Here is a 25,768-nt window from a genome sequence, read left to right on the forward strand (position 1 = left end):
AAGTTCTCAAAATTTGTGCTTATCAGAACAGTCTACTGCATCTTAGGGCATCATCCGAACATTGTAAACTAGGAATACTTTTTAGTGGAAGTGACATATAATGATAAAAGGAGAAACAGAAATCAAGAGCTCTGTTCTGTTTTCATTAATCTACAGAAAGAAACTGGATGTCATCTCAACGTCTCTTTTATCTCAGGGTCAAAAATAAGATTTCCAGGTACCAAAAATGTCAGCAATTACCTGCAAAGAAGTGGCTCAGTGGAAATTGTAGTTCTTCTGTCTGAAAAAGAGGACACAGATCAATGTAGAGACTTTCTAAGAGGTCTTGCAGTGACCAGGAAGCTGAGAAAACTGCCTGAAGGGCAGGCACAGAGAGGTGCGCAGATCTTAGGAGTTCATGGTCAGCTTTGCAAGTAAATGTTCTTCAACAAAGTTCCTTCTCCATCCCCTGTAGCACAGCACAGCAGCCTAAGAGAATTTCAGGTCCAGGTCCTACAGAAGCTGAAGACCTTTATTTAGGAACAGCATTTTACTAAAGATCTGTCATTTACTGTGATTTTCCACAGGGTTTTAAAACTTGTTTCCAATAATTCAATTCTGCTAAGCCTCAAGTTGGAAATACAAAACATAATAAAGGTGTTACAGAGCCCAGTATCCCCCAGATTCATGCAGGGAAAAAACCCTATGGCAGATGGAGCCTGAAGACTAAAAGTCAGAAGCCCACTGTGTTCATTTATTTTCTTTTTTCTTTCTTTCTTTTCTTCTTTTCTTTTCTTTTTAATAATTAATGATTTAAACCAGTTGCATTATTGCTTCAATCACTTTTCACCTATTTCCCCAATGGTTACCACTTGCCTCAACATTTACATTGGTTTAATATTTGTATTTTTTGCATAATTTCTCACATTATATTTATTTGCACTTGCAGTTCTTTTAAAAAATAAAGCATTCCATAGGGATGACTTTAATAAAAGTTTCTTATTAAAAGTTCCATAACAGCATGATTCCCAAACCTGAAACTGAGGTCCTCATATTTAACAGTTTTCATGACTCAATAGATTAAGTGTGAAATAGGAAATATAATAACAATAACAACATTGCCATATCCTGCACAGTTGTTCCACTTAAAATTATTCTTGAAAAGTAACACAATTCATAAATAAATCATTTCTCATAGAGTGAAATGCATTTAAAATGTTCTGTGAAATATGCTTGATAGCATCATAAAATATATCCACAGAAGGTTGTATTGGGCAAAATAAAAATCAGAAATTCACTGGAACTATTAAATGGGAGGGGAGAAAAAAAAAAACAAAGACAAATAGCCAGACAACCAAACCATCAGCATCTGTTTTCAAGGTCAGGTGTCTTTAATCACCTGCCTCAGCAGTGTTCATTTCAGAAAGACTCTTAGCTCAGACCTAAATTCATATGAAGGTGCCTCTGCAGCTGAAGAGAGATCTTGCCCTTGGGAACTGCAGTTCTGAGCTAGTCTGACTTGTCATTCAGAGGAACTTGCTGCTTTCCACTGCCTATAACTAGGGCAGCAAATTTAGTCACTGCAATTAATCCCTTTATTTAGAAAGAATAAAGCTAAACCTTAGCAAGTCTGAAAGTTTTTCTCTGAGTGGGAAGTGGGGCTTTTCCTTTTGTTCTTATCAATACTGAATAATACAGAGGACACAATATTTCAATGCCAGCGACTTCTAACTCAGTTGAGAGACACCAGTATTGGCTTTAAAGTCCTCCAAATGAATGCACCTTCCTAGTGTATAGTCGTACTCCAGCCACTCTGGCAATATTTTGGGGTTATTTTTCCTGGGTTTTCAGGTGGTTGTTTTGGTTTGGGTTTTTTTTTTTTTGTTTGCTTTGTTAGGGTTTTTTCTTTCCCTTTAGTCTATTTGTCTTTTAAAATGCTTCATGTCAGCACAATAAAGCCTGTGAAAACAGCAAGGGTAATGTTAACATCAAAGGATGTGATACTTCCTCAGAATCCTGGATGTTTCTGGACCATTCCACATTATTATTCAGCAGCTTGTTGTGGCAGTCAGATAGCCCCTGGAAGATACCCTTCCAGGAGATATGCTTCTTTCTGTTTAAGGTTTGGGGTTTACTAGAGTAAGGATGTAAGTTCCTTCAATTGCACTAGAGCAGCTGGGGAGCATCACTGCTGTCAAACCCCTTTACATCTTCTGCGCCTTATAATTTAAACCAGTAATACCTTCTTAGTAGCTGTATACACTCCATCAACACAGCCTCTTCAGCTAATTTTCTTGCACTGCATTGATTCGTAATTGACTGGCAGTGGGTTTACTGCATTAGAGTCTACAATTCTGAGATGATTTCTGTGTGAATCGCTGGAAGGTTTCATGGAAAACAAAATCACCCTGAAATTCAGCAGCCACTGCTGTCCATTCTGGTAGGTTAGCTCTCCCCACTACCACAGGTTTGCTCACAAGTTTTCTCACTAAACTGGGAAGGAAAATTGTTGATTTGGTTTGGTTTGTTTGTTTTTTTTTTTTTTTTTTTTTTACCCCAGAACAACTAGTATATGCTTTCATCATTCTTGTTTTTGCTGAGACAGTTCTGGATGGGCTAGTTGATGACAGAGGTAAAAAAACAGTTTTAAAAATATTCATACTGGGTATATGTACATACAGATGTATATATGGGTATACAGTTGATATATGTGTGTTTATATATAACGTTTTGGTACACTGGCTGACTGAAGCTATTCAGTAGCAAGATATTAAATAAGTTTTGTCAAATGGCAATGTCTTGTCACCTCTCATTACCATGATATAGGGCATTTTTTCAGCTGTTTGAAAATGAATCTCTGAGGCTGTGAAATAGCAGATCATCAGCCTAAAGAATGGGAATCACAGTAACTTTCATGTTCATTTCCAGGTCTGAACTGTGGTTCTTTCTAACAGAATTTTGCCATTTATCATACTATGTGCTACAAGAAAAATGTGTTTTATGGAGCCAGAAGCATGATCTCCTACCACCCAAGGCATTTACTAGGTGAAATAACATATGCTGTACCGTGAGCCAGCAGTCAGTTGTTGTTATGAGTTAGGCATTTCAAGACCTAAACAATCTAATTTTATTATGGATTTAGAGAGGCATTCATGACATATAAACCTAGAGTTTAATAACCCACACCAACTAAATAAAACAATCTACAGCAAGGTTTTTGGCAACAAGGATCCTAAAAAAGGTTTGAAGTACATTCTAATGTCCTTTTGGGCCATCAGTGAAACTAAAGAAGGGGTTTGGATAATTTGGACTCATTGGTGAGATACAAAGACCTTTCTTTGAATATTTTTTTTCTTTTGCTTTGCATTTCCAGGGAATTTCCTCCCTCCTGGCAAGCTTGCTTTAATATGAATTGCTATTTATGGCTAAGGTATTTGCTGACTCACTGCAGTATCAGTCTTTGCATTCAATTAACTCCAAAACCCAAGAGGCAGCAATATTACAAACTGATCAGATTTTTTCTGACAACAAAAAAAGCTCTTGTCTGTACTGTGCAAAAGAAGTCTTACACAGCCCATAGTTCCCCAAGTCTCCAACAGAGCCTTGGTCTTTGTTATCTCCAGGCAGACTGATTTTGATGCTGAGTCATTACCCAGGAGCTGTTGTCACTCTCATTACTGCCTGCACACAGGTTTTCAGCTGACGGTTAGGTGGACAGGACTTATAATACCAGTATAGCCTGAGTTTGCAGTCTGATGCAGAGGCTAATTCTCTGAAAAATGATCATAGAGAAAAAGATGAAGTTTTACCCTCAAATACTGAATTCGACTTCTGTCCTGGGTTTAGCAGTAGCAGTTGTTTTTCTCTTTCTTGGTAGCTGGTGCAGTGCTATGTTTTGACTTTCGGGCTGGGAACAGAGCTGATAAAAATAATGTTTTGGTTTGGCCAAGGACTTTGTGAGCCTCATGCTCTACCAGGGAGGAGGGGAAGCTGGGAGGAAGCAGAGACAGGACACCTGACCCAAACTGACCAAAGAGGTATTCCATACCACAGCACGTCATGCCCAGGGTGTAACTGAGAGAGTTACCCGGAAGGGCTAGGTGGACTGCAGGGTTGGAGGAGGTATCAGTCAGTGCTTGGTCGGCCTGGGGGGGCGAGTTATCGGTTGCCTGGTGATGAGGTGTTGTATTCTCTTCCCTTGTTATTTCCTTTATCATTACTATTATTGGTGGTAGCAGTAGTGATTTGTGTTATACCTTAGTTACTAAACTGTTCTTATCTCAACCTGTGGGAGTTGCATTCTTTCTGATTCTCCTCTCCGTCCCTCCAGGAGTATAGGGGAGGGCAAGAATGGGGGGGAGTGAGTGGACAAGCTGTCTGGTTGGGGTTAAACCACGACAACTTCTCATCTCATCTCTTGCTGTTATGGCATCTCAGGGCAGAATTTGGGTGCAAACACCACAGATCAGTTGCAAGTATGATCAAGTACTTATCATTAGTCATATTGCTTCCTAGGCTTTTAAAATGGAGGTGGGGAAGTATATAGAGAATAGCTTATTCCTTTGTTGCCTGTACTTATTGTTCTTATGTAAATAGAAGCAGTTTGATTTTAGCATCCAAAAAGCTATTTGGGCAAGTTGCCATATTTGTGACAGGTTAGACTTCCTGTATTATGTTTATCAAAACTCCTTGGAGCCTCAGACTAACCATGATACATTGATTTGGCACTTAGCAGTGATGTATTTATTGTCATTATTACTTGCCCATACATTCAGAAACTGATAGCACATGTCTCTACATTGCATTTTAACTGAAATATAAAAGCACTGTGGGATTTCCCTGTCATGCCTCTTATTTTTAATGTTTTATTCCACAAACACAAAGAGAAGGGTAGATCATCTCTGACTTGCACTGATCCAGTACTCCACTCTTTCTTGCCTGCTACACGCTGATATCAGTAGAGTTACAGTGACATAAACCAGAAGAATACAGTCAAAAATCACATCCTTCCTACACCAAATCACTTTCCACATCTGTTCCCTATTTGTCTTATAACGACACATGGGATTATCTTGAGAATATATTCTGTTTTAACTGTCATGCCACTGACTTTATAGCCTTATCAAATATCCACTGGTGTGCAGGTTGAGCAATTATCATCTACTAAGAAGGAATCCCAAGAAAATGTAAATTGATAATAACATTTTTCATAAATGGCTTGTAGCATTAATGCCATTTTCTATTATTGTAGTTAAGGTCTAACATTCTCCTCAATTTACTGCTTTTATTTATTGTGCAAGATCTAGATATGGACCCTGCAGCAGAATTTCAAAAGATGTTTTCATTATTTATTCATTTCTGTTTAGAAGGAGCAAAGTCAGAAAATTGGATAGAAGCAAGAAATGCATCTGGACTATTAGGAAATAGAAGAAAAGATAAGAAGAAAGGAAGAAATTTAATGCTGTGTGAGATATTACAGATACAGAATGACTGTATAAACATAATCAGGCAGGCTACATATACAAGAATATGAGTTTGAATTCTGGGATCAGACTTCACAAAGCTGCATCCAAACTTTTTATCTTACAGTGCAGCAGCCCAATAGCCCCTCCAGATAGACAATCCCTTCACCTTTTTCTCCAGTAAATGTAGTGAAATGTGAAGTTCTTCTGATGTTCCTCTGGAAATATGTAACATGCACACACAGTTATGTGCTTGCATGATGTAATTAAACAAGCCTGTAAGAAAAACTGTAGCCTGTGACTTGCAGAGACATCAACTCAATAAGTTTAAAGTAATACCATTTGGAAGTATGTTTGGTCACTGGCCTAGCGTATGCGTGGATTCAGTGTGCATGAGCAAGATGGGGAAGGCAGGATGCAGGGAGAGCACTACTTCCAAATGCTTACTTGAATTCACTGCTCCTGAGAAAGACATCAGTTGTTTGTCTGAACAATCTTTGCATTAAATAAACATTTATCAAAGCAATTGCTGAATAAAATTTGAGTTGTTGATACTGTTTTGCATCCTCCACAGCATTTTGGAGTGCAAAGTCTCAAGCACTGAGACTTGAGCATTGCCCTTGAGACTGAAAGTATTGTGTGCAATTTTGAGACTTTTACTTGCCAGCACAAGAAAATGTAAGACTCTGGAGTTGACACTCTAGTTAAGCTTTCTTGAAGTTCTAGCCTAAGACTTAGTCTGGAGAAGTGAAGCTGGATAGGCAGGTTATGAATAGACTATAACTGCTTGAAGGGTATTTATGAAAAATCATACACTCTTTTTCATCATTGCAGATGTTATAATAAGGACAAAAAGTCACAAGTTGTTCCTTGGAATTTTAGAAAAAGAAATGCTTCACTAAGAGGCAATGGAAGCTGCCCAGAAAGGTTATATAGCTTCCATTACTGATGGTTCTCGTGACTTGGCAAGACAAAACCAAACCTGACAATACCATATACTGACAATAGTTTTCTTTCAAGTCCTCCTGAACTTAGCAATATCTAGAGAGCTCTTCCAGCCAACAGCTCTATGATTATGTCTTACGAAAAGAATGATGAGAATAAGAAAAGCGGGATTTCTCTGTCTGTGGGAAGAATTAAGAAATGTAGGGACTTGGGAATCAAGGTAAAGAGCTGCTATGTTATGAAACTAAAAGGGAAAAGTGTTGCAACATCTTCTTAGTTGGTTTCTACTATCAATACATATAATTTAGATATATGTTCTGAAACTTATTTCTTGTTTATCTTCTTAAAACAGATGAGTGATTTCTTCTATGTCAATAAGAAAAAAAAGAAGCTGTATCAAACTCTTCGGTGTTAAAGCTTAAGTTATTCTGTCCTGAAAATATTGGTTAAAGGAAGAAATACAGCATCCACCTCATAGAGAATTTTTTACTATAAGCAGCTGAGAATTGGGTACAAAGGCCTAAGTAACCAGAGAAACTGTTAGGGGGGTAGGAGCTGTACCAGCTTTGGAGCTCGTTGGCTTAATTAGGTGTTAATACAAATTAACCACAGTGCAGGTGGGAATTGGAAATTTTTGGTTTCAGTGTGGCCTCCACAAGTTTTCTGTGAATGTAAGTCTACTGTTCAGAAAGCATCTATTCTTCTGGTTTTACCCTTAGTGCAAAACGTAAGATAAACACGCTATTCAAATTGATTGGCAAATTTGGTTCCTCAGTTAAAATTAAAGTAATTAAATGTACTGAAAAGCCAATTGCTTTGGATTTACTGACCTTAATTTGACTTAGTATTGACTGAGTCCCTTTTTAATCTCAGGTTATATCCCTATATGCTTTGCCCTCAACCTGTATATTTTAAAAGTTTTGTTGCATAGTACAACAAACTTCTCCTGATATGGTTAAAATTGAATTTGAGGATGTGTGAAACAGGCTCAGGTTACAAAAGCAGACTTTAGCACTGTATTATGTACTAATCTGTACTTACAAGATCTTTCAGAAAAGTACAGTCAATAAAAAAATGAGTTTTATCTTTTTTCAGACAGAAGTTTCAAATTCCAGCTTCTTCAGTTACTATTGCTCAGAAGTATTCTCAGTGAAAGCAAAAGGAATTCAATTATACCATGTAAATTATATGTGAAGTAGAACAGATGAGACACAAGATGTGCATGTGTATTTGTGCTTTTGACTAGCCTTCAGCACAATACTGATTGATTAGAAGGTGGGGACTTTTGCCGAATCCTCACCTCGTGTAATTTTACTTCCCCAAAGCCACAAAACCCAGTAAGAATCATGTATACTGCACTCTGTTTAGTTCAACTTATTTTTAGTGTTTTACCATCAAATGATGTTGTTTTTCCTTTATTTCTACCTCACAGGACAACATTTTTAGAATGGAAGATTCCCATTTTGAAAACGGCCGAGGGAAAAGCCCTTATGATCCTAAACTGCTGACGGCTTCTCTCTTAGTAGGTAGGTGCCACAACCCTTATGATCCTAAACTGCTGATGGCTTCTCTTTTAGTAGGTAGGTGCCACAACATAATTTCAATGAGACATGCATTCACTGCAAATAATTGCTAGTTTTCTGCTTTTTTTTTTTTTTTTGGTCCTTGATAGGGCTTTGCTTTATGCAGTTTTTTTCCAGGCTGAAGTAATTCTGGTTTCACTTTTAATATAGTTGACCTAGGTGTCTTGAGAAACAAGGTGTGTGTAAACTAAGATTCAGGTATCACAAGAGCTGCTTTATACCCCTCTAAGACCTGGATTCTGCTGTGTTTCTCCTCAGGAACTAGAGCTAGGTGACTCTGGAAGTATTTTAATGGCCCAGTTTAGAGGCTGGCCACACTGACAGTCGTATCAATGTAGCTGAGAGCAAAGTCAGAGCAGGAATAAGTAATTTCTTACATCAGTTTTGCTGTCAAAGAAGGTCTGTCATCCAACTGTACCTGCATGTGAGCTGGAGATATACAAGCAGCCACATGTCTAGGCCTTAAAATGATGTTTCAGCTGAAAGAGATCCATCTGACAGTGAATACAATTAAACTCCTGGCCAGAACAAAGGGAATTCAATAAATTAGATATTTCTGAATTAGTAATACTTCATAGAATATGTAAGAATAGAGCACCTGGACTGTGTCAATCTAATTGACCTAATCCAGTTGATTGAATTTATCTAATTGATTTAACTTACTTAATTAAATTAATTTTGTTCATTGTTCTTCTTTTTCCTCAACAATGAAAGGCAAAAAGATGATTTATGAGAAGAAATTAAGTGAAACAAGTAGATTCTTCCTTCTGTAATGACTCTTCCCAGGTGTAGCCACTTTATCCTTCACGTGTAACTTTCTGGCAATTTATTACAACTTCAAATCCAGCAGGGCTTTTTCAGAAAATAGCAGATTCGCTTATCTCAGAAGTCTTTGGGAAATTAAATATAACCAGATACATTGGTTTCTTCAGAACTTTATCAGATTGCTAGTCTAGGGTATTGCTTACTAACTATACTTATTATATTTAGATTACATTTAAAAATTAAGCTATTAAAAATAGACAGAAACAAAGTTTAGTCCTAAGAGTGCCTCATTTCCTGTTGTTTGAAGTCCCTAATGATCACAGGTGATGAGCTACCCTGGAGACATGTACTTTTTAACAGGAAAAACAGGAAAGACATCCACATCATGCTCCAACTTGTACCCAGTACAAACAGAAAGGACAAAAATGTGTGTGAAAAAGGCCAGTGTATAAATTTGTGCCTGGAGCAACTTGAATTTGTGGCAGAGCTACTCTCAAGGGAGCAGCTTTACTGTTTACTTTAATATACAATAGAGAATGATGACAAGCCAGTATTACATGGTGTGCCCGGTATGCAACTGCACAAAATCAACAGCATCTAGCTTTTCACATTCCTTTTTTTTCCTTTTCTTTCACTCAGTCCGGTACAAATATGATTGTCTTATTTCCTTTGGCTTAGATTGCATGTCTCTAAAACATCTTTGCTTTCTTGAGTCCACTTCATATCACTATGATTTTCACTTCATGTATTTTTCCTCCTAATAATAGTAGACTGAGCGTGATATTTTGTTTTGAATCAGGCTTCAGTTAGAGCCATCAGTGTATTAGCAGTGTAGAAAATGGTGCAAATTAAACATTCAAAGCTGGTGACTAATTTCTGCTTTAGTGACTTACTTACGCAAAAGTCAGGGTGAAGCTGAAATTAGCCTTCTGCAACCTGAACACAAACATCCTTTGTTCTCTTCCTCCTCATAGCTGCTTCACAGTCATCTGGTGTTACTGATCATAATGTTGCATTTACTTCAGTCCTGCAGAGGTTCTGATGTTTCAGAAAGTGTACACCAGATTTACCACTGCTTCACAAAGACTTACCCTTGTCTTTGCCAAAAAAGCATAAATTTTATGGTAAAATGAGGACCCAAGGCAAAATAATTGCTTCTCCCCAAAATAAGTGAGGCACAGTGAATGAACCAGCCAAGCAGTGACTGCATGGAGAGGTCTGGTCCAACTACTCTCTGAAGTAGGTAGCACTGGTCTGAAGCAGTCAATAGGGCAATGAAGGCCAGAGGAGCTTCTTGACCACAAAGGCCTCACACCAGGAAGAATGTGTATGGACTGCTTCTTCCCACCTCCCAAGTTGAATGATATCTCACATACTCCTGGCCCTTTGTGTGGCAGAAGTAATCCTCACAAGCAACCGTGGCTTGTTTTAGGCTCAAGAGGGCAACGGTGTAAAACAATTACCTAGCACTCATTAAAAGGAAATGTTATAATTAGTAATATAATATAAATGTGAGGAAGATAAAAGAAGGCTGAGAAGTAAGAGTAATTTATGTGGTTAAATACAGGAGGGAAAAATAAACTCTGTTCTTCATCAGAAACACTAAGCAGATTTTGCAAAGTGTGGAAGAAGACTATGTTCTTGACTCCATAACTAGAAGGAAAATATTAGGTAAGTGAAATGTGATTACCCAAGCTGGAATTTGGGCAAAGCACCAAGGTTAATTTGCAAAAACTAACTTAAGATTTTTAATAGCCATTAGTGCTCAGGATTCCTATTTGATATTTCAGCTGAAATAAACTCTTATAAACAGAAAGCGGATCTTCAGTTTTCCCACTTTCTTAAAGAAAAAAAAAATAAATTGGTAATATTTGGGGAAAAAAACAAAACCAACAGTTTATCATTATTATATTATTCCATTATTTTCCTGTATACATTCCTTGTTCCATCCACCTGCAAACATTTTTCGTTATTTTTAAAGAGTTGTTTATTACAGCTACTCTACTCTAAAGGAATGCTAGCTAGGGAACATGATATAACTAGTTCCTAGTAATGTAAGACATCACTCAGCTATTCCTGTCTATGTGCTGCTAACAATCTCAATTTGAGCGGGCTAATGCATGAAAATGTAGAGACTAAGCAGTCCCTCAGCACTGCTAGCATGTATTCCAGGGCAGGAGGAAAATGAGAGGCAGCATGATTCTCATAGAATGTTATCACAGGAGAAAACACCACTGAAAATGTTACTCTAAAGCAATAATATTGGGATAACTGAAAAAAAAATTAAATCACAGAAGGGTACAGCATTGTCCTGTTACCAGTCAGTTGCTCTTTAGAAAATGACCCTTTGGGATTTTCAAAAGCTCTGATGATCCAGAATCCTCAAAGCTATTTATGTTCCTGTGTCTCACTAATTTACTAATATTTTTAAGTTACTTTTTTTTTTTTTTTATCATTTTAAGTGCCTTAATACTCCTGAATATGTATGAACATGATCTGAAACACAGTGGCTTCTTACCAAGGAACTAGAAATTAGCTTTTAAGTATATATGAGGTTCAGGGGTTTAGAGTTATTCCACTTTCTGTGAAGTTTTAGTTGCTGACTTTTAAAGGAGTGAAGTCAAACCAGACATACATAGTAGTTTTTAGACATAGTAGTTTTCAGTCATAGTAGTTTTCAGACTATGTATGTCTGAAAACTTTAGTGAATAAACCTACTAACCAAGGACAGCAGATTTCATTTGGGAACCCTTTTACCAGTAAAAGGAATTGGGTCATTCAGGGCTTGGTTTTGCCTATAATCCGCATTCATTCAACTTTCATATTCTTTCCAAAATGAAGCATACACTTCTCTACTCTCCCATTTTTTTATTTTGTTTAAAAATTCAATCTTCTTTAAAAGCTGAATAGAAACAATCATCAAATAAATATATGCTTCTTTTAACATATTTTTATCTAACAAACTTGGGGTTTTATCTAACAAACTTGGCTCACAGTTCCATGCTGCTTATGTACAGTATATGGAAAAATGGTTCCTCTCCCCAAAGAAGTATTACTATGGGCTTTAATTGCTGCCTCTTTATTTAGTAAAGTCAATATATGTATTTCTGTTTGCATCCATATTTTCCATTCATATCAACATGCTCCTTTAGGGGCACGCATTGCTCTAGGTGTACTGGAACTTGGAGGGACTGTAGTAGAAACAAAGAAAGGTAAGTTAATTTCCCACAGAACCTTCCCTCTTTGGAACATGCTGAAGACTGTTATTGGCAAAACATTTACTCTATCGTTGCTGATGAGAAGGCATCAGCCACTAAAGCCTAGTAGCATGAAAAAGTTTTGGGTTGAACTGAAGATTTGTTTTGGTAGTGTTTATATATTGAGTTAGAAGCTGAGGCACCAAAACCCCGTAAATTTTGTAAGTATGTAATTTTGAGCTATATTTATTTTAACTTTAATGGTATAGAATTTTTTAGTTTCCTGATTGACTTTTATATCTGATGATAACTAGGAAGCAAAATAGGGCTTACTGTGTTTTTTTTTCTTTTCCCCTTTTATTTATATTTATTTATCAGAACTCACTAGGGACTGTAAGACAAGAAAATGAAGATAAGGTTAAAGAAAGGTTAAGCATAGCATCAAAGCCTTTTTCACATGTAAAAAGGCTTTATGTTTTTTAAAATCTCAGCTGCATACCCTGTACATAATAATCACTATAATTAAGTGATTGTCTCCCCTTCAAAAAAAGTTGAAAATGACAGAGAGGAATAATAAATCGTTAATTAATGATATGCTGTTCTGTTTCACTTCTGATTACACCTCCTGCTGGGCACAACTGTCTATTTGCTTCTAATCTCTGCTGTGAATTCATTCAATTCCATGCTTTTCCACTGTCACGTTTTCACTTTTCCTGACTTTCATGACTACCATATGGCACAGAGCCACTGTAGATTTAGTTGACAATTTCATAGTATCGGTGTTCTGGGAAAAAAGATGCCAGTGATATCCAATAGGCATGTTTGGATCTGGTTGTCCCACCATGGAAATACCTAAAATTGCCATGAAAGTAATAAACTTGTTCCTAAAGTGTGTTTCAAAATGAGGCCATGGTAGAGTTCATCATGACCATGAAAAATTTATTACCTTAGCTGAAAGAGTTATTTTATCCTCAAACATGGTTTTGGGTTTTTTTTCCACAGGAGACCCATTTAAGATGGGTAGCTTGAAAACAGTAGTTAGAAGGAATAATACTTTTTACTTCCGTGTTGAAAGTATAGGGTAGGGTATCTTATTTCAAATACAGGTGTAAAAGGGCACAGTCCTAAAAAATGCATTTTTTACATTTTGAATTCAGACTAATTTTATGGACAAGCTCTACAACAATGCCAGAAAGATGTGTGTTGTGCTTTTATCCCTGGTTGTTTTCTCTTGGTTCAATTACTATGTACTTATTCTCCCTGCCAGGTGGCAGGTACTTAACTTTGTTCAGTCCTTCAAATTTAGACTGTCTCCTCCATTATACTTCTAGCTGGCTGAGGAGAGGGACACTAGGACTCATATTATGAGTTTCATCTCCAGGTAGGCTATATATGTGCCATTTATGGGCAGAGTATCAGAGGTCAATTTTTAATTCACTTGTCCGCTGTGATATGCGTGGGGTCAAAGTAGCAGGGAATGATCTCATTTATTCTCTCCCTTAGCTGTTGGCCTTTGGCAGTATCACAGTTAAAAAGGTGGCCAAAGGAGAAAGTCATGTTCTGTCTTTTCCTATAGAAGATAATGACCTGCTTGCTTAGGTTAAAAAAAAAAAAAAAAAAAGAAAAAGAAAAAGGAAAAGGAAATAAACAAAACCCCACCAAACAACAGTTTCTGTATGAAAAGTTGAAGGGACTTGAGGACTTTCTGAACCAAGAGTGAATGAGCTGGACTCTCCACTTCCAAAGACAGTCACATAAACCCAGTAGGAACCTCTGGAGGTCTCCAGTCTAAACTCCTTTTCAAAACAGGACAGCTTCACAGTTAGGTGGGTTTTTGGGGTGCTGCATGCTACTGTCTGCCAGGGACAGGTATATAGGCAGTCACTGTTCCAACCTAAAAATCCAAAGATATTTTTGAGAAGTGCCTGTGCTAACAGCTCATTAGAGAGGTTACAGTTAAACTCTGCAGTAAGAAAGTGGGTCTAATAATGTATTTTCAATAACAATGCATTGCATTATTGCTTTGTAATTTTCTCATTATCTCTATTAGTGTTATATAAACATAGAACTGACAGCTTTCTCTGACTTGCCATGACTGGAAAATTGAGAAATATTACTTACAATTACATCCTCCCACAGATGGAGAGCTGTACTCTGGCACAGCAGCAGACTTCATGGGCAGGGACTTTGCCATTTTCCGTACTCTGGGGCATCATCATCCAATCAGAACAGAGCAGCATGACTCCCGGTGGCTAAATGGTATGTAAAATGTGCATTTATCTGGTTGCATTCATCTACCCATTAAAGACTAGCACACATCTTCCTTCCAGCCACATCTGTGACATATGCACCCCTCTTTTATTAGAAGCAGAATTTTGTCTTAAACCGTTTAAATGAATCAGATGTGATAAAAGTGATTTATAAAGAAGCCTTATTTTTTTAAATTACATTGAGATTTGTGGAGTGTGATTAAATTTAAAACATAAACAGGCACTCTGGCTAATGCTGTCATGCTACAGAAGCAGATTGGTGTAGGGTGCAAGTTGGACAGAAGCTCGAGGCTTGTTCAGTCATCAGTCACACGTCAACACAAAGTAGCTACAGAGCCTTGGGCAGGACTGTGCCTTGTACAGGCTTTAATTTTTTACTAGATTGAGTCAAAAACACTGGCCACCAAAGTCAAGAAGAAAGTGAATCAGCAGAGCTTCCTGAGCAAGCCAAAGTTGTCAATAGTTTGTAACAAGTGAAAGGAGTCCTGGGCATTCCAAACTATTGGGTTTTAAAATATTCAATAGTTTACAAGAAAAAATAGCTTATGTTTTCCTATTGATATTACCAAATAGGCCTGTAGTTCTTTGTTTGCGTGTATGGAGAGAGAAGGATAATGTTAGAGAAAATAAGGTTTTGGCTTCATGTACCAAAATTCTTTGAGATGCATCTGTGTCCTATCCAAGTTCTACTGAAGTCAAAGTTCCAATTGCTTAAATGGAATTACACTTGGTTTTAGCTATACAAGGATATGTGCACTTTGGAAATGAGATTTCATCATCTGAAATACTGACATTCAATTTAAGTAAGCCAGCAACACTAAATGTAGTTACTTCGCGTTAATTTGGATTTTACTTTTTGAAGAGTTATCTAGCCACTTTTACTGTACATGCGGCTTGCATCTGCACCCCTGTTTTTGTTCTCATATACTTTCCACTCCTAGCCACATTATTTATGTCTGTGTTGAGGTCCACATTTTCTTACGTGGTTTTGCAATTTAGTACAAAGTGTTCCCACAATTTTTTAATGTAAAAGAGCAGAATATGTTTTAACAACACAGTTTCTTATTAGCTACAGTCAGGAATTTCTAGTATCATACTGCTTATAATATTACCTGTATATACAACTGATAACAAAACCAATCTCTGACTCATTATTGAAACCACAAAGTTCTTTTGCAGGTAAGACTAACAACTGTCTATATGGCATATGCATTGGTTATATATATCAAATAAATGTGTATGTGACAAATTGTATGAATATTTATTTTAATAAGACAAGCTGTATGAATCTTCTGCAAGATCAGATTCAGGTATATCACACTTCAGTTTTACAGTGTGTGCTTGCCCAGTAATCGAGAAATATTGTTAATTGGCTTATTTTATTATAATAGAAAAGATTTCAAGACTTCAGGAGACAGGAAAGTGCAGGATTCACAGACATATCAGTCTATCTTGGTACCTGGTAGAGTAATAATATGTTGAAGATAACACAATACCCATTTTTGTTATGATAGTCATGATGTAAGTCCAATCACGCAAGCAAAATCTGCTTCTGTGCAGTAGATATGCACAATGACAGCTGAGTCAGGATTTATGCAGTGGGAAAGCACAGCCATTGTCCAGAGCCCCTTGTACTTCATCGCTGAAAATGTGTCATTCCTTTGTGGATTCGGTTATCAGTCTTTCAGCACTAAATGTGAGAACTGCTTTTCCCAAATTAGCACTAAGGTTACATCTGACAGGGTGCAGAAACCACAACTGCTTTGTGCTCAAGATGGGAAGAAGACAGTTTCACATAATGAGCTGACAAACCTCAAGCTTTCTAGAACTTAAGTATTGTCCATAAAAGTAGAACAGCAGCATTTATCACAGCACAGGGTGAAAATGTTTTTCAATTCTTAGTGTAGCTCTTACACTATATGCCTGCATGGTAAGTTTCATGATAACTTAAAAAAAAAAAAAAAAAAGAATCAAACTGAGACCTTTAGAAATGATTCTTTTCTATAATTTAATAGAGAATGATCCTTAAGTACATCTTTTAAATCTCTATTGCAACTTAATAAGTTTACGTTCCTAATATGGAAAGGTTGTCTTGAAGTCTGCAGTATAACGTTCCTGTTAAAGGATATAAGCCATTACTGTAAATTTCCCAGTGATAAGATCCTGGCAGCCTTTCCACACAGTACTTTTAATTTCAGCATCTAACAGGGAAATCCAAAAATGATAATTGTTTCAGTGTGAAACTCTGCAGACATGCCGGTCCTTTGATTTTATTTTGTTTTCTTTTATCATTTGTCTCTTTTAAATATAATTATAAAAGAAAGAAGCTTTGTGTTTGGATGCATTTAAAATGGATATACTTTTAATGGAACAAGCTCTGACTGAAGGATGAGGTGTACTCTGCTGTCTTAAAGATCTGTATAAACTGGTTTTGAACCATAAGTTTGCAGACCTTTTTACAATTTTCATTAAAGAAAGACATAGATTGCTGTGTAGTGGTGGGTTTGCTTTTCTTGTTGCTTTGTAAGGTGTTCTTAGCCTCAGGTTAAAAATTGCTGTTCTAATGGACATAAACTGAAAGCTGGATAGGAGCAGTAGTTCTGATCAAACTTACAAAGAGAAATCCTCATCCCCATGGAGTTTAATAGCAAGGTGGTGAGACATCCAGTTGTAAGTCTTTGCTAATGTTTACTTCATACTAAGACTAAGGTCAGAGATGACAGGGTGCAGAGAACACAGCTGTTTGGTACCAAAAATGGAAACGAGAAGACAGCTACACATGAAGAGCTTACAAACTTTTCCCAGAATTTAAATATCACCCTGAACTGGCTTAAGAGAAGGACAACATTGCACAGAGAGATTAAGTCTTTTGGATTTAAGTATGAACACAGAGTTCCTACAAAAATCACACAGTGACTTTTTGGAAGTGCTCCAACTTCTGTAAGGAGTTAAATGTTGCTGGAAAGAGGGCTTTGAAGTGTGCCTAACCCAAGGGAAGGTGCTGACCAGCAGCTCTTAAAGACGTCGTAAGTTCTGTAAAGATATTAAATACTCACAGGCTTTAAAGACATTTCATTTTGTATAAATAATTAAACAGTCACCAAGCCAAGTAAAGCAAGTGAGACTGATTCTATAGCCATGTAGTTGGAGCATTCATCTAGAAGGCAGGGAACCATACATCAGTCACTGTAGCAGTGTATATTTAATTACTGATGCAGAGTTGGCCAGATGTGACATGGAGGCATTTGCAAAAACATAATAAAATGATTTGGCACTCTGGGGTCATTTTGGATACAAAATGCTGCAGTTCAGTGCCCCAGATTGAATCGTGCACTTTGTCATAAGCCATGTACATGCTCATGTTGGACGTTATTGGCTCCTCTGGTAAGTGCATGGAGTTTCTCTGCACAAATATCTTCGACAGTCTTAGCTGGTCCCACTGAGGGTCAAGAATAGTTTTGAACTTTCAGAAAAAAAAAAAATCCTGAAACAGAAAAAACATCTCCTGCCCAACTGTACTATAAACGAGCAATGGCTTTGATGCTACAGGTACGTCTCCCAGAATCTGGACAATAGGCAAAAATGTTTCCCTTTAAACGTACCATTGCCTCTTATAGTGTGGAGCCATCAGAAGCTACTGTTATTTCAAGAAAGCGTAGATCAGGTCCTGCTTCTATGAACTGCTTCAGCAATAAAAAAGATGAGTAGGAGGCCTGAGCAGGTCAGAACAGCTTACCCTGGTACCAGGGAGTTCCCTAGTGAACTACACACAGTGTTTGCTGTACACCATCCATGGCAGCATTTATGCAAGGGCTGAGGGCATGACTGGAGGCAAGGAGGCAGAAATGGCAGTGCAGTGTACCAAAGCAAATGCTAAGCAATGCAAAAGCAATGTACTGAAGGCAGCTGAAGGTTAGGGGAGTGGAAGGAAAGCTTGGAGCCACTCTCATGTTCCCTGACTTGAGCACAGGGGATCTGGCCTTAAATTGTTAGCATTTTCAAAATGAATAACCATAAACATTTATTTTAAAAGCAAAACACAGTTGGGCTGCAGAAGATTTGAAAGGAAATGAAATCACAGAAGCTGTATTAAGATAGTATTATGAATGTGGTTTACACCCCAGAAAAATGAGGGCATACTGGCCTCGCCTCACCCTCTTTACTAGACCTGGGGTTAAAAGAGACTGTCAGTCTGGATTTCCACACTTGGCTTGGAATGTCCTTGTTTTTTATGGGTTTAAACCAGCTCTATGATATTATTTTAGCATACTTTCCATGGCTTAATTTTTAAAGTGGGGTAGTGGCTGTACTTAGTCCCCTGGGGTTATTGTCCTTGGTAATCTTTACTTTACGGTTACATAAACAGTTGAGAGTTATAGAAGCTGAGCGACTGTTCAATAAAAAAGAAAACGCCCTCTTAAATTTCATAGGCTCCAAGGCAGGAAACATGGACTTGATACTCTCCTGACATTCGTACAGAACTTTAGCCATCACTTTATGTTGTTTCTGCTGATGGCAATTTGTAGGATGTCCCAGCACTGGCAACATACGCACATAATTTTGAATATATATGTATTGCACAGTAGAAAAAAGTATGGCAAGAGAAAGACAAGACTGCAGCTACTTTATAGGATTTTTACCTTTCTAATAAAATGTATTGAATGTGTTAAAAAGATGTTTAGAAATGAGTACCATTCTCTTGCAGCTACTCTTGCTGAGACTTTGTGTGTTCATTTGCAGCATCCTTGAATCTGTAGCTTGTCTTTGTTCACCTACACCAAACCCTTTTCCCACTGACACCCCCTCTTCTTTGTCCCTCTTCTTTTGCCATTTCCTTGTCCCTGAATGCCTTCCTAGTTTCCCACTTTCCAGCTCGCCTCTTCCTCGTTCCTAATCCAAATATACAGAAGGTACTGAAATACATGCCACCAAAGGTAAGCAGATGGAAAATGGCTGAACTGCCAGTATTGACAGGACCCAATCATCCATTCATAAAGTGCATCTAAGATATTTTTTGAGAAAGGAAACAAATAAAATAAATTTCCAGAAAGAAAAGACCTATTTAAATAAAGAATATATATTTTTTAAAAAAGGTACGAACTGCATATGAATATATGTAGGCTTCAAATTAGAAGTCTTAAATCATGGAAGGAATCAAATTAGAAAAAGCTGCCCAATAGAAATAAACAATGAGTCAGCCTAGCTGGTTTTTGAGAGGAGCTTAGATAACATCTATGTGTTGTCAGATAGCACACTTGTCTGACATCGCAAGGGACTACAAAGAGTAAACTAAATAGTCTCTCTTCCAGATCTGCATTCCCATAAATTTACAAGGGCATATTTAAACAACCTTACCAGTGCAAACAGTGAGAGGTGTTCTCTGGGTGTGTGAGTGTGTGTGTGTGTGTGGTTTTTGTTGTTGTTCTTTTGGTGTTGTTTTTTTCCTGGCAAGAATCTCTTGCATTTAAAATATGCATTCCTATATTTGAACCAAATTAGTCAAATGATATCTCTTATCATGCAGGCTGTAGTGTGGACCAAGTTCTGCACTTTCCCATCACTGCTCATACAGTCATGAACAACTCCAACCCTTACAGGAACAAAACACATCCATATATGCAAGTCTCATTTCTCACTCAGTTTACCCTCCCACCTCCATTCCCATTATCTCTATTGCTAAGAATAGTAATAAATAATTTCATAGTGATAAATTCTATGTGTGACAAATGCTAATGTCACCTAACACAGTGCTAGGAAGTACTCAGAAACTATGGTGACAGTTGCATAATAACATGAACAGAATGGCATGCAGACTCAATTTACAAGTTGGTTGTTTTTTTTTTTTTTCCTCCCTTAAGTCTGTAGATCCAAATTTGAGAGATTAAATATGAATTTTTAATTGCTCTTATTGCAATCTGACAAGTCTTTTCTCTACATGCTTTTGTATTACTTGACATTTGTACTTTCATAATCCTGAAATGTCTACAACTCAGGAAGCCATAGATCCACCTGAATACTTGATCAGAAAATACTCATGTATTTGAACCATTTGCCTCATCTGCTCTCTGTATCTTTATACAAAATAAGAGGAGCACTTGATTCAGAAATCAAAAACCAAGCAGTAATTAGAGAATGTGTTTTACAGTTCCTCTAGACGTGAGGAAGATCACGAAGATAGTGGGCAAAGACAACCAGAAAAATTCTAGTCTTCCATCTTTCTAGGAAATAGACCTCTCTCCTTCTCTCATGCTGTCTCCCTCACCTCTTCCCTCAGACTAGGACTAGGGTTGGGTTTTTTTAATTAAATTTTAGTGCTGCAGATAAGATTTTGCTGCTTTTTGGTGTGATATTTTAGTAAAAGTAGCCAAAAGATGAGCTTTGAGACCGGAGTGAAAAAAGTGAATAGGAAAGATGAAGTGGAAAAGGACATTCCCCTGGTTTGACTGCACATTTTGAAGACCTCCTGACACTCTAGAGAGTATGACCTGGGGCAAAAAGATTTGCGTCAATAAACTTATCGGTCTGAGCTAGAGCCACAATATGCTTGGGAAAGTTAGGATACAAATTAGTCCAGGAGCACCTGACTAAAGATATGTATATATTACATGGTTAAACGTGGGCTCATTTATGGGCTTTAGCTTGGTCAGCCTTATTATGCGCACCAAAAACTAATAGCTGGCAGTGTAGATTAGAAGCCACGTTTAGTTCCTATTCATACCATAACTTTCTTTATAGAGCATGTAAGATGAAAAATAATGGGGAAGCTCAGTGCTTTGTGCATTGTTTCCAATGGAAACCAGAGAAGTTTGTCCGCTGCACATAATACATTTTTTAGGAAAAAAGTTCATAGGTCTCAAGACAAGCATTGTGGAATGTGACCCCAGTCCCAAACAGAGCAGTGCATAGTCTCTCTCTAGAGACTTTGAAGTGATTGCCAGTTGGAGTAACTGTGCTCACTCATGTACACTGAATTGATCTATCGGTGATGTGGCTTAGAACTGCTAAATTTTAGGGGCTTTATTTCAGTGGTGAACATGGTATCAGGTCAACAACCCAGTAAATCCTGATGAGCATCATGTCAGAGAGTATAGCTCTTCCTATCGCCTATGCTCTAACTATGCTGGGAAGGAAACTGGATGAAAGAGCCAGAACAAGCTCTGGCTAGATGCTAGATGTGAATAAATCAGTACATCTGCCTGTGGGGGGCAAATCTTGGATCAAAATTGATAACCAATGTGAGTTGCTTTTTAAAGATATAGATTTAGATAAACCTATCTAAACCCTTCTTACACTGAATAATAAACACCAGCAATTGTCTGACTATCAGTAGTACCAGTGATATTCTGTGTTCTCTAGAAAGTTTTTCTTTCTTTTTTATTAATTTTTCTTAAATGAGGATTGTTTGTTTGTATGTGCTTAATTGAATGGGTAACTTGTAGAGCCGGCAATGGGCAGGTTTGTAAAGTAATGATCTGTTCACATCAAGAAGGTGACAAACGCGGTATATAACTCAAGCAGTGGTAGCTGTGGTAATAATCTCTACTAGAAAGCTGTGTACCTTCCAGTTAATATATGATTAAAAAGACTGTATCTATCTATACATATATATATATATTACTTAATATTATTATTAAACATGCAGCAGTTCATAGGAAGCCTCTCCTCTTGCCCTGGAGATGAATTTCATTAGGGAAAAAAAGTAATTTGTATGGGACAGGTGTAGTATTCAGGTTCTAAGATTGCACTTTGCTCTGGTTTTGGTGTAGACCCCACTTTAAATTACATTACATGGGTTTCTTTGTAATTATTATTTTTACATAGATTCAAATCAGCTTAAGGAAAAGAAAAGTTCAGATTAGGTGGCAAGATGCCAAAGACAAGGCCTGTGTGTTATAGGCCTTGCAAACTCAAATAGGTTTCCCATGATCTCCAAGATGTCTCTGAGGGCTCATCACAGCTATGATGCTTGGAAAACAGTGACTTTTACCTCCAAAATTTTGCTTCCTTTCCTATTCACAAAAGTAACTAACCAGTTTTTCAAGAAAAGTTAAGCAGAAATCTGTTTGTAGGGAATCACACAGTGGAAAACTAATTGATTTAAACAAAGTGGGAATGGGTCTGTTATAGCTTCCTTCATTGGGGTATGACATACTCTGATTTTTTTTATGTTATTGTGTTGTTTTTTTTCTTCTCCTTCTGCTCTAGCCATCAATTTAATGAGTGTTGACCCTGTCAATACCAATTTCCTTTTTCTCAGGCCACCATGTTCAGAGTTTGGTGGGCATTCAATAGAGATTTACTGTTGACTGGGTAATTTGAGTTCATGTGTGTGGTGAAAAATTAGTGAGGAGAATTACGCAGAAAAGTGGATGCCATGACAATGCATGTCACCATGGTGTGACCAGCTCTGCTGACATAGGTTTCAAAAGCTCTCCCCCTGTGAAAATGGGGCCTGTTTGCAAATTAATTAGTTTCTGGCAGCAGCTTGATTGTTGACCCAAAGTTTGTAGAGTGGAAAAACAATCAGATTAGTGTGTTCAATATAAAGGCCCAGCGCGGCACTCAAGTGCAGTTTGCCAAAATGTTGAAGCCGTGAATAGAGTGAAACAAATTCTTTTTTGAGAAGCCAAGGCAAAGGTTAAGTGTGATGTGACTAGAGCACGCTGGCCGCAGGGCGGTGGAAGCAGAATTAGAGGTTTCAGCCCCACAAAACCAGAGAGTGCTGAGACAGTTGCATTGAATTTCATGAAATTCACAGCTTCAGACGCAAAAGTGTTTGGCAATGTTTTAGTCTGTGTTAAAGGGAGAAATAAGATGGCTTTGTTTTAAGAAGTTTTCTTTGTACAGCCATGTGGGACACCAGGGACTGAGCCTCTAAAGGGTATTAGAGACACTTCCTGAGCCTTCACATTTTTTTCTAAGCACCTGCAGTCTTTGAGGTTTGTACCAGTTCCTCCCCCTCCCCACAGCACACTAACTCCCTTTATCCAAGCCTCCCATTCATCACCTCCAACATTTGGGTAGGTTTCTTCTTTTAAAGAGTGCTGGTGCTGTGACTCATGAGCAAACATATTAGAAATCAACCCTTGGAAATAGACAGACTAGCTAAAACTTGTTATTCAGGTAGTGAGACAAAAGTTAGACACTAAGAAATACTACAGGCCAGATCTTTAGCTTTTAATAAATGAGAGTATACCAAATACAGCCAAGAAAGATCTACTCACTGATTTTTACTCACTGCAGTACTTGTTTCATTAATGCACTTTATTTCTTCAGTGGCTGTTTTTAATATAAGGGTTTTTTTTGTTTTTTTTTTTAAATTATTTTCCTAGTATGACAAATAGAAAGAAGGAAAATGACAACAAATGTAGAGGAGAGTGTGCCCAACAAATGTGGGCAGTTGAGGTAGTCTTCGCTTGAACGACTGTTCCACTTAGTCCTGTTGGACTGGATCAGAGTATCTGACAGAAACAGAGGAATGGGAAGACAGAGCTGCTGAGCTGAAAATGTGAAGGCCTCCATCACCAAACAGCCACCACCCCATCAAATAACTGACATGTTCAACACACCCAGCAGAGTTAATGATGTGAGGATACAGCCCCTTAGTCTGCTCCTACCTCTTTCCCCTGGCTCCATAAATTTACAACTGTTAGTAGGCAACATATGCAAACTTTTTGATTTGCTCTTTGTAATGGGGCTGAACCTAACCCCCCTTACACTAACATTCCTGAACCGTGAATTGCTTGTCCCAAAAGGCATTCAGTGTTCCTTGCAATTAACACAACTGATTGCTCAAAGCCGGCACCTGATGTGGCACTTAGCCAACTGGAAACATAATTGGCTCCTTAGATGGAGAAATATCCACTTCAGAGTGGAGTTTGTGATGATGGAATTATTAGTTCAAAATAAGCCAGGTATGTGAATACCTGGTCTATATATTAAAATCTTAGCTAGCACAAGAGACAGTTGAATTAAGCTGCAGACTCAAAGGCTCCCTTTCTCTCTGTCCCCTAACTTCCCCTTCTCTTTGTTCACAAGATTGTGTAAAATTCATTGAATGCTTGTAAGGCTAAGTAATTGCTTTTGTTCTTTGGGTTATTTAATTACAAATCTCAGTAGGTGACAGGTCCTCTGCACTAAAGGAAGACATCACATTTGCACAGTTACAGAATCCCAACACAAATGTGTGTGGTAAATCAGTGACTGCAGATTTATTCATGCCCTCTGGGACCTGCACTGCCTTTTCAGCTTAGCATGCAATATGATTTAAATTACAGCTTGTGCAGAGCTGTGCCTTGGGATTACACTCCATGTTTTCAACTGTTTATAGTTCAGTGAGCTTTAACCTCTGTGATTCTGAAAATTAAATAATGTCACGGCTGATATCAAACTGATGGCTGGTACTAGGTTGCTAAGTACTGTCGTGTATTAAAAGCCTATTTTTACTACAAAGTGGAAACCTCAATGTATTTAAAACATTGATAACACAATCAGGTAGTTCAAGAACACAATTCAAAAATCACATTATCTAAGAATTGCAAAGCTAATATTCTCCATTCTCATATAAGATTCTCAAATATAAGCTCTATTCTCAAGGATATATTCCATCTTCTGTATTTAGTAGAGTTATGGCTGTTGACTTTACTGGAGCTGGACTGGGCCTAATGTTATACTTCGTGATTCAGTAGGCACAAAGAGTGTGTAAAGAAATCTAGATAGAGTATCTGTTGCATAAAAAATCAGATCTATAAAATTCCCTGCAAATTTTATAATTTCATTATTTCTGAAATACTATGATACATCATATCTTACATCTTGAAGACCCTTTTGTGCTGTGACTTTAGAACGTCTTAATATTTCTGTAGCCCTTCAACAAAAGATAAGATAAAACATCTCATTATAATCAGTATATTTAATATGGCATGTAATTTCCCAGCAGATTAGTTTTCATCCGTTACAGCATTTTAATTTACACAAAAGCTTCTAGTGATTTTTCTTCATTTACCTTTTCAACCCCGTGTTTCCAGGATACTGTTCCATTCTCACTTGAGTCACTTCACAGGGTTCCTCCCTAGGCGCCACCAGGTAACACCTGCAAAACAAAAGGGTGAAACAATGTCACCATCAACATCACTTAGACCATAGGGCCTTATTCATGACTATGGTGTAAGGGAGAGAGAACAGGATGAGAAATGAACAAATGGGCGAGACAAACGGATACTCTTTTTCACTTGTAAAGGGTAGCATGTTTAAGTAACAGAGAACATAAAAAAGAAAGTCCATATACCTTATTCACAGAGTTGCAGTTATCAGATATGATACACAGACTCCTCCCTTCTCCACCCAAAAGGAAATGCTAACAAATGGTTCCTCATGTCATATCTTTACAACGGATCTTGAACTTCCCATTTTGCTGCATTGCAAAGTGCTTCTTCTTCCCTTTGATCTCTGGAGCACCCTGCATTACTTATCTCAGACTTCAGTGCCTATCTTTTAGGTATTAAAGTGATGTCAAAAGTATCCCATCCCTCGCTATTCCGTTGGATTCCATGGACTTAGATACACTT

The 25,768-nt window shown here is 37.6% G+C and overlaps 1 protein-coding gene across 2 annotated transcripts in view; it reads left to right on the forward strand.

Moving 5' to 3' along the window:
- Positions 1-25,768, forward strand: part of SEMA3A (semaphorin 3A) — a 170,416-nt gene that overhangs the window by 95,471 nt on the left and 49,177 nt on the right. For both annotated transcript variants that reach the window (XM_061368180.1, XM_061368181.1), the window contains 2 exons: positions 7,819-7,912; positions 14,071-14,190. In XM_061368180.1, the coding sequence (XP_061224164.1) occupies positions 7,819-7,912; positions 14,071-14,190 (214 nt within the window). The remainder of the gene's footprint in view (positions 1-7,818; positions 7,913-14,070; positions 14,191-25,768) is intronic.

Source organism: Neopsephotus bourkii, unplaced genomic scaffold (assembly GCF_033783945.1).
Source record: "Neopsephotus bourkii isolate Nb327-2 ecotype Australia unplaced genomic scaffold, CSIRO-AGI_Nbou_v1 NB_1423, whole genome shotgun sequence".
In the NCBI taxonomy this organism is placed as follows: Eukaryota; Metazoa; Chordata; class Aves; order Psittaciformes; family Psittacidae; genus Neopsephotus; species Neopsephotus bourkii.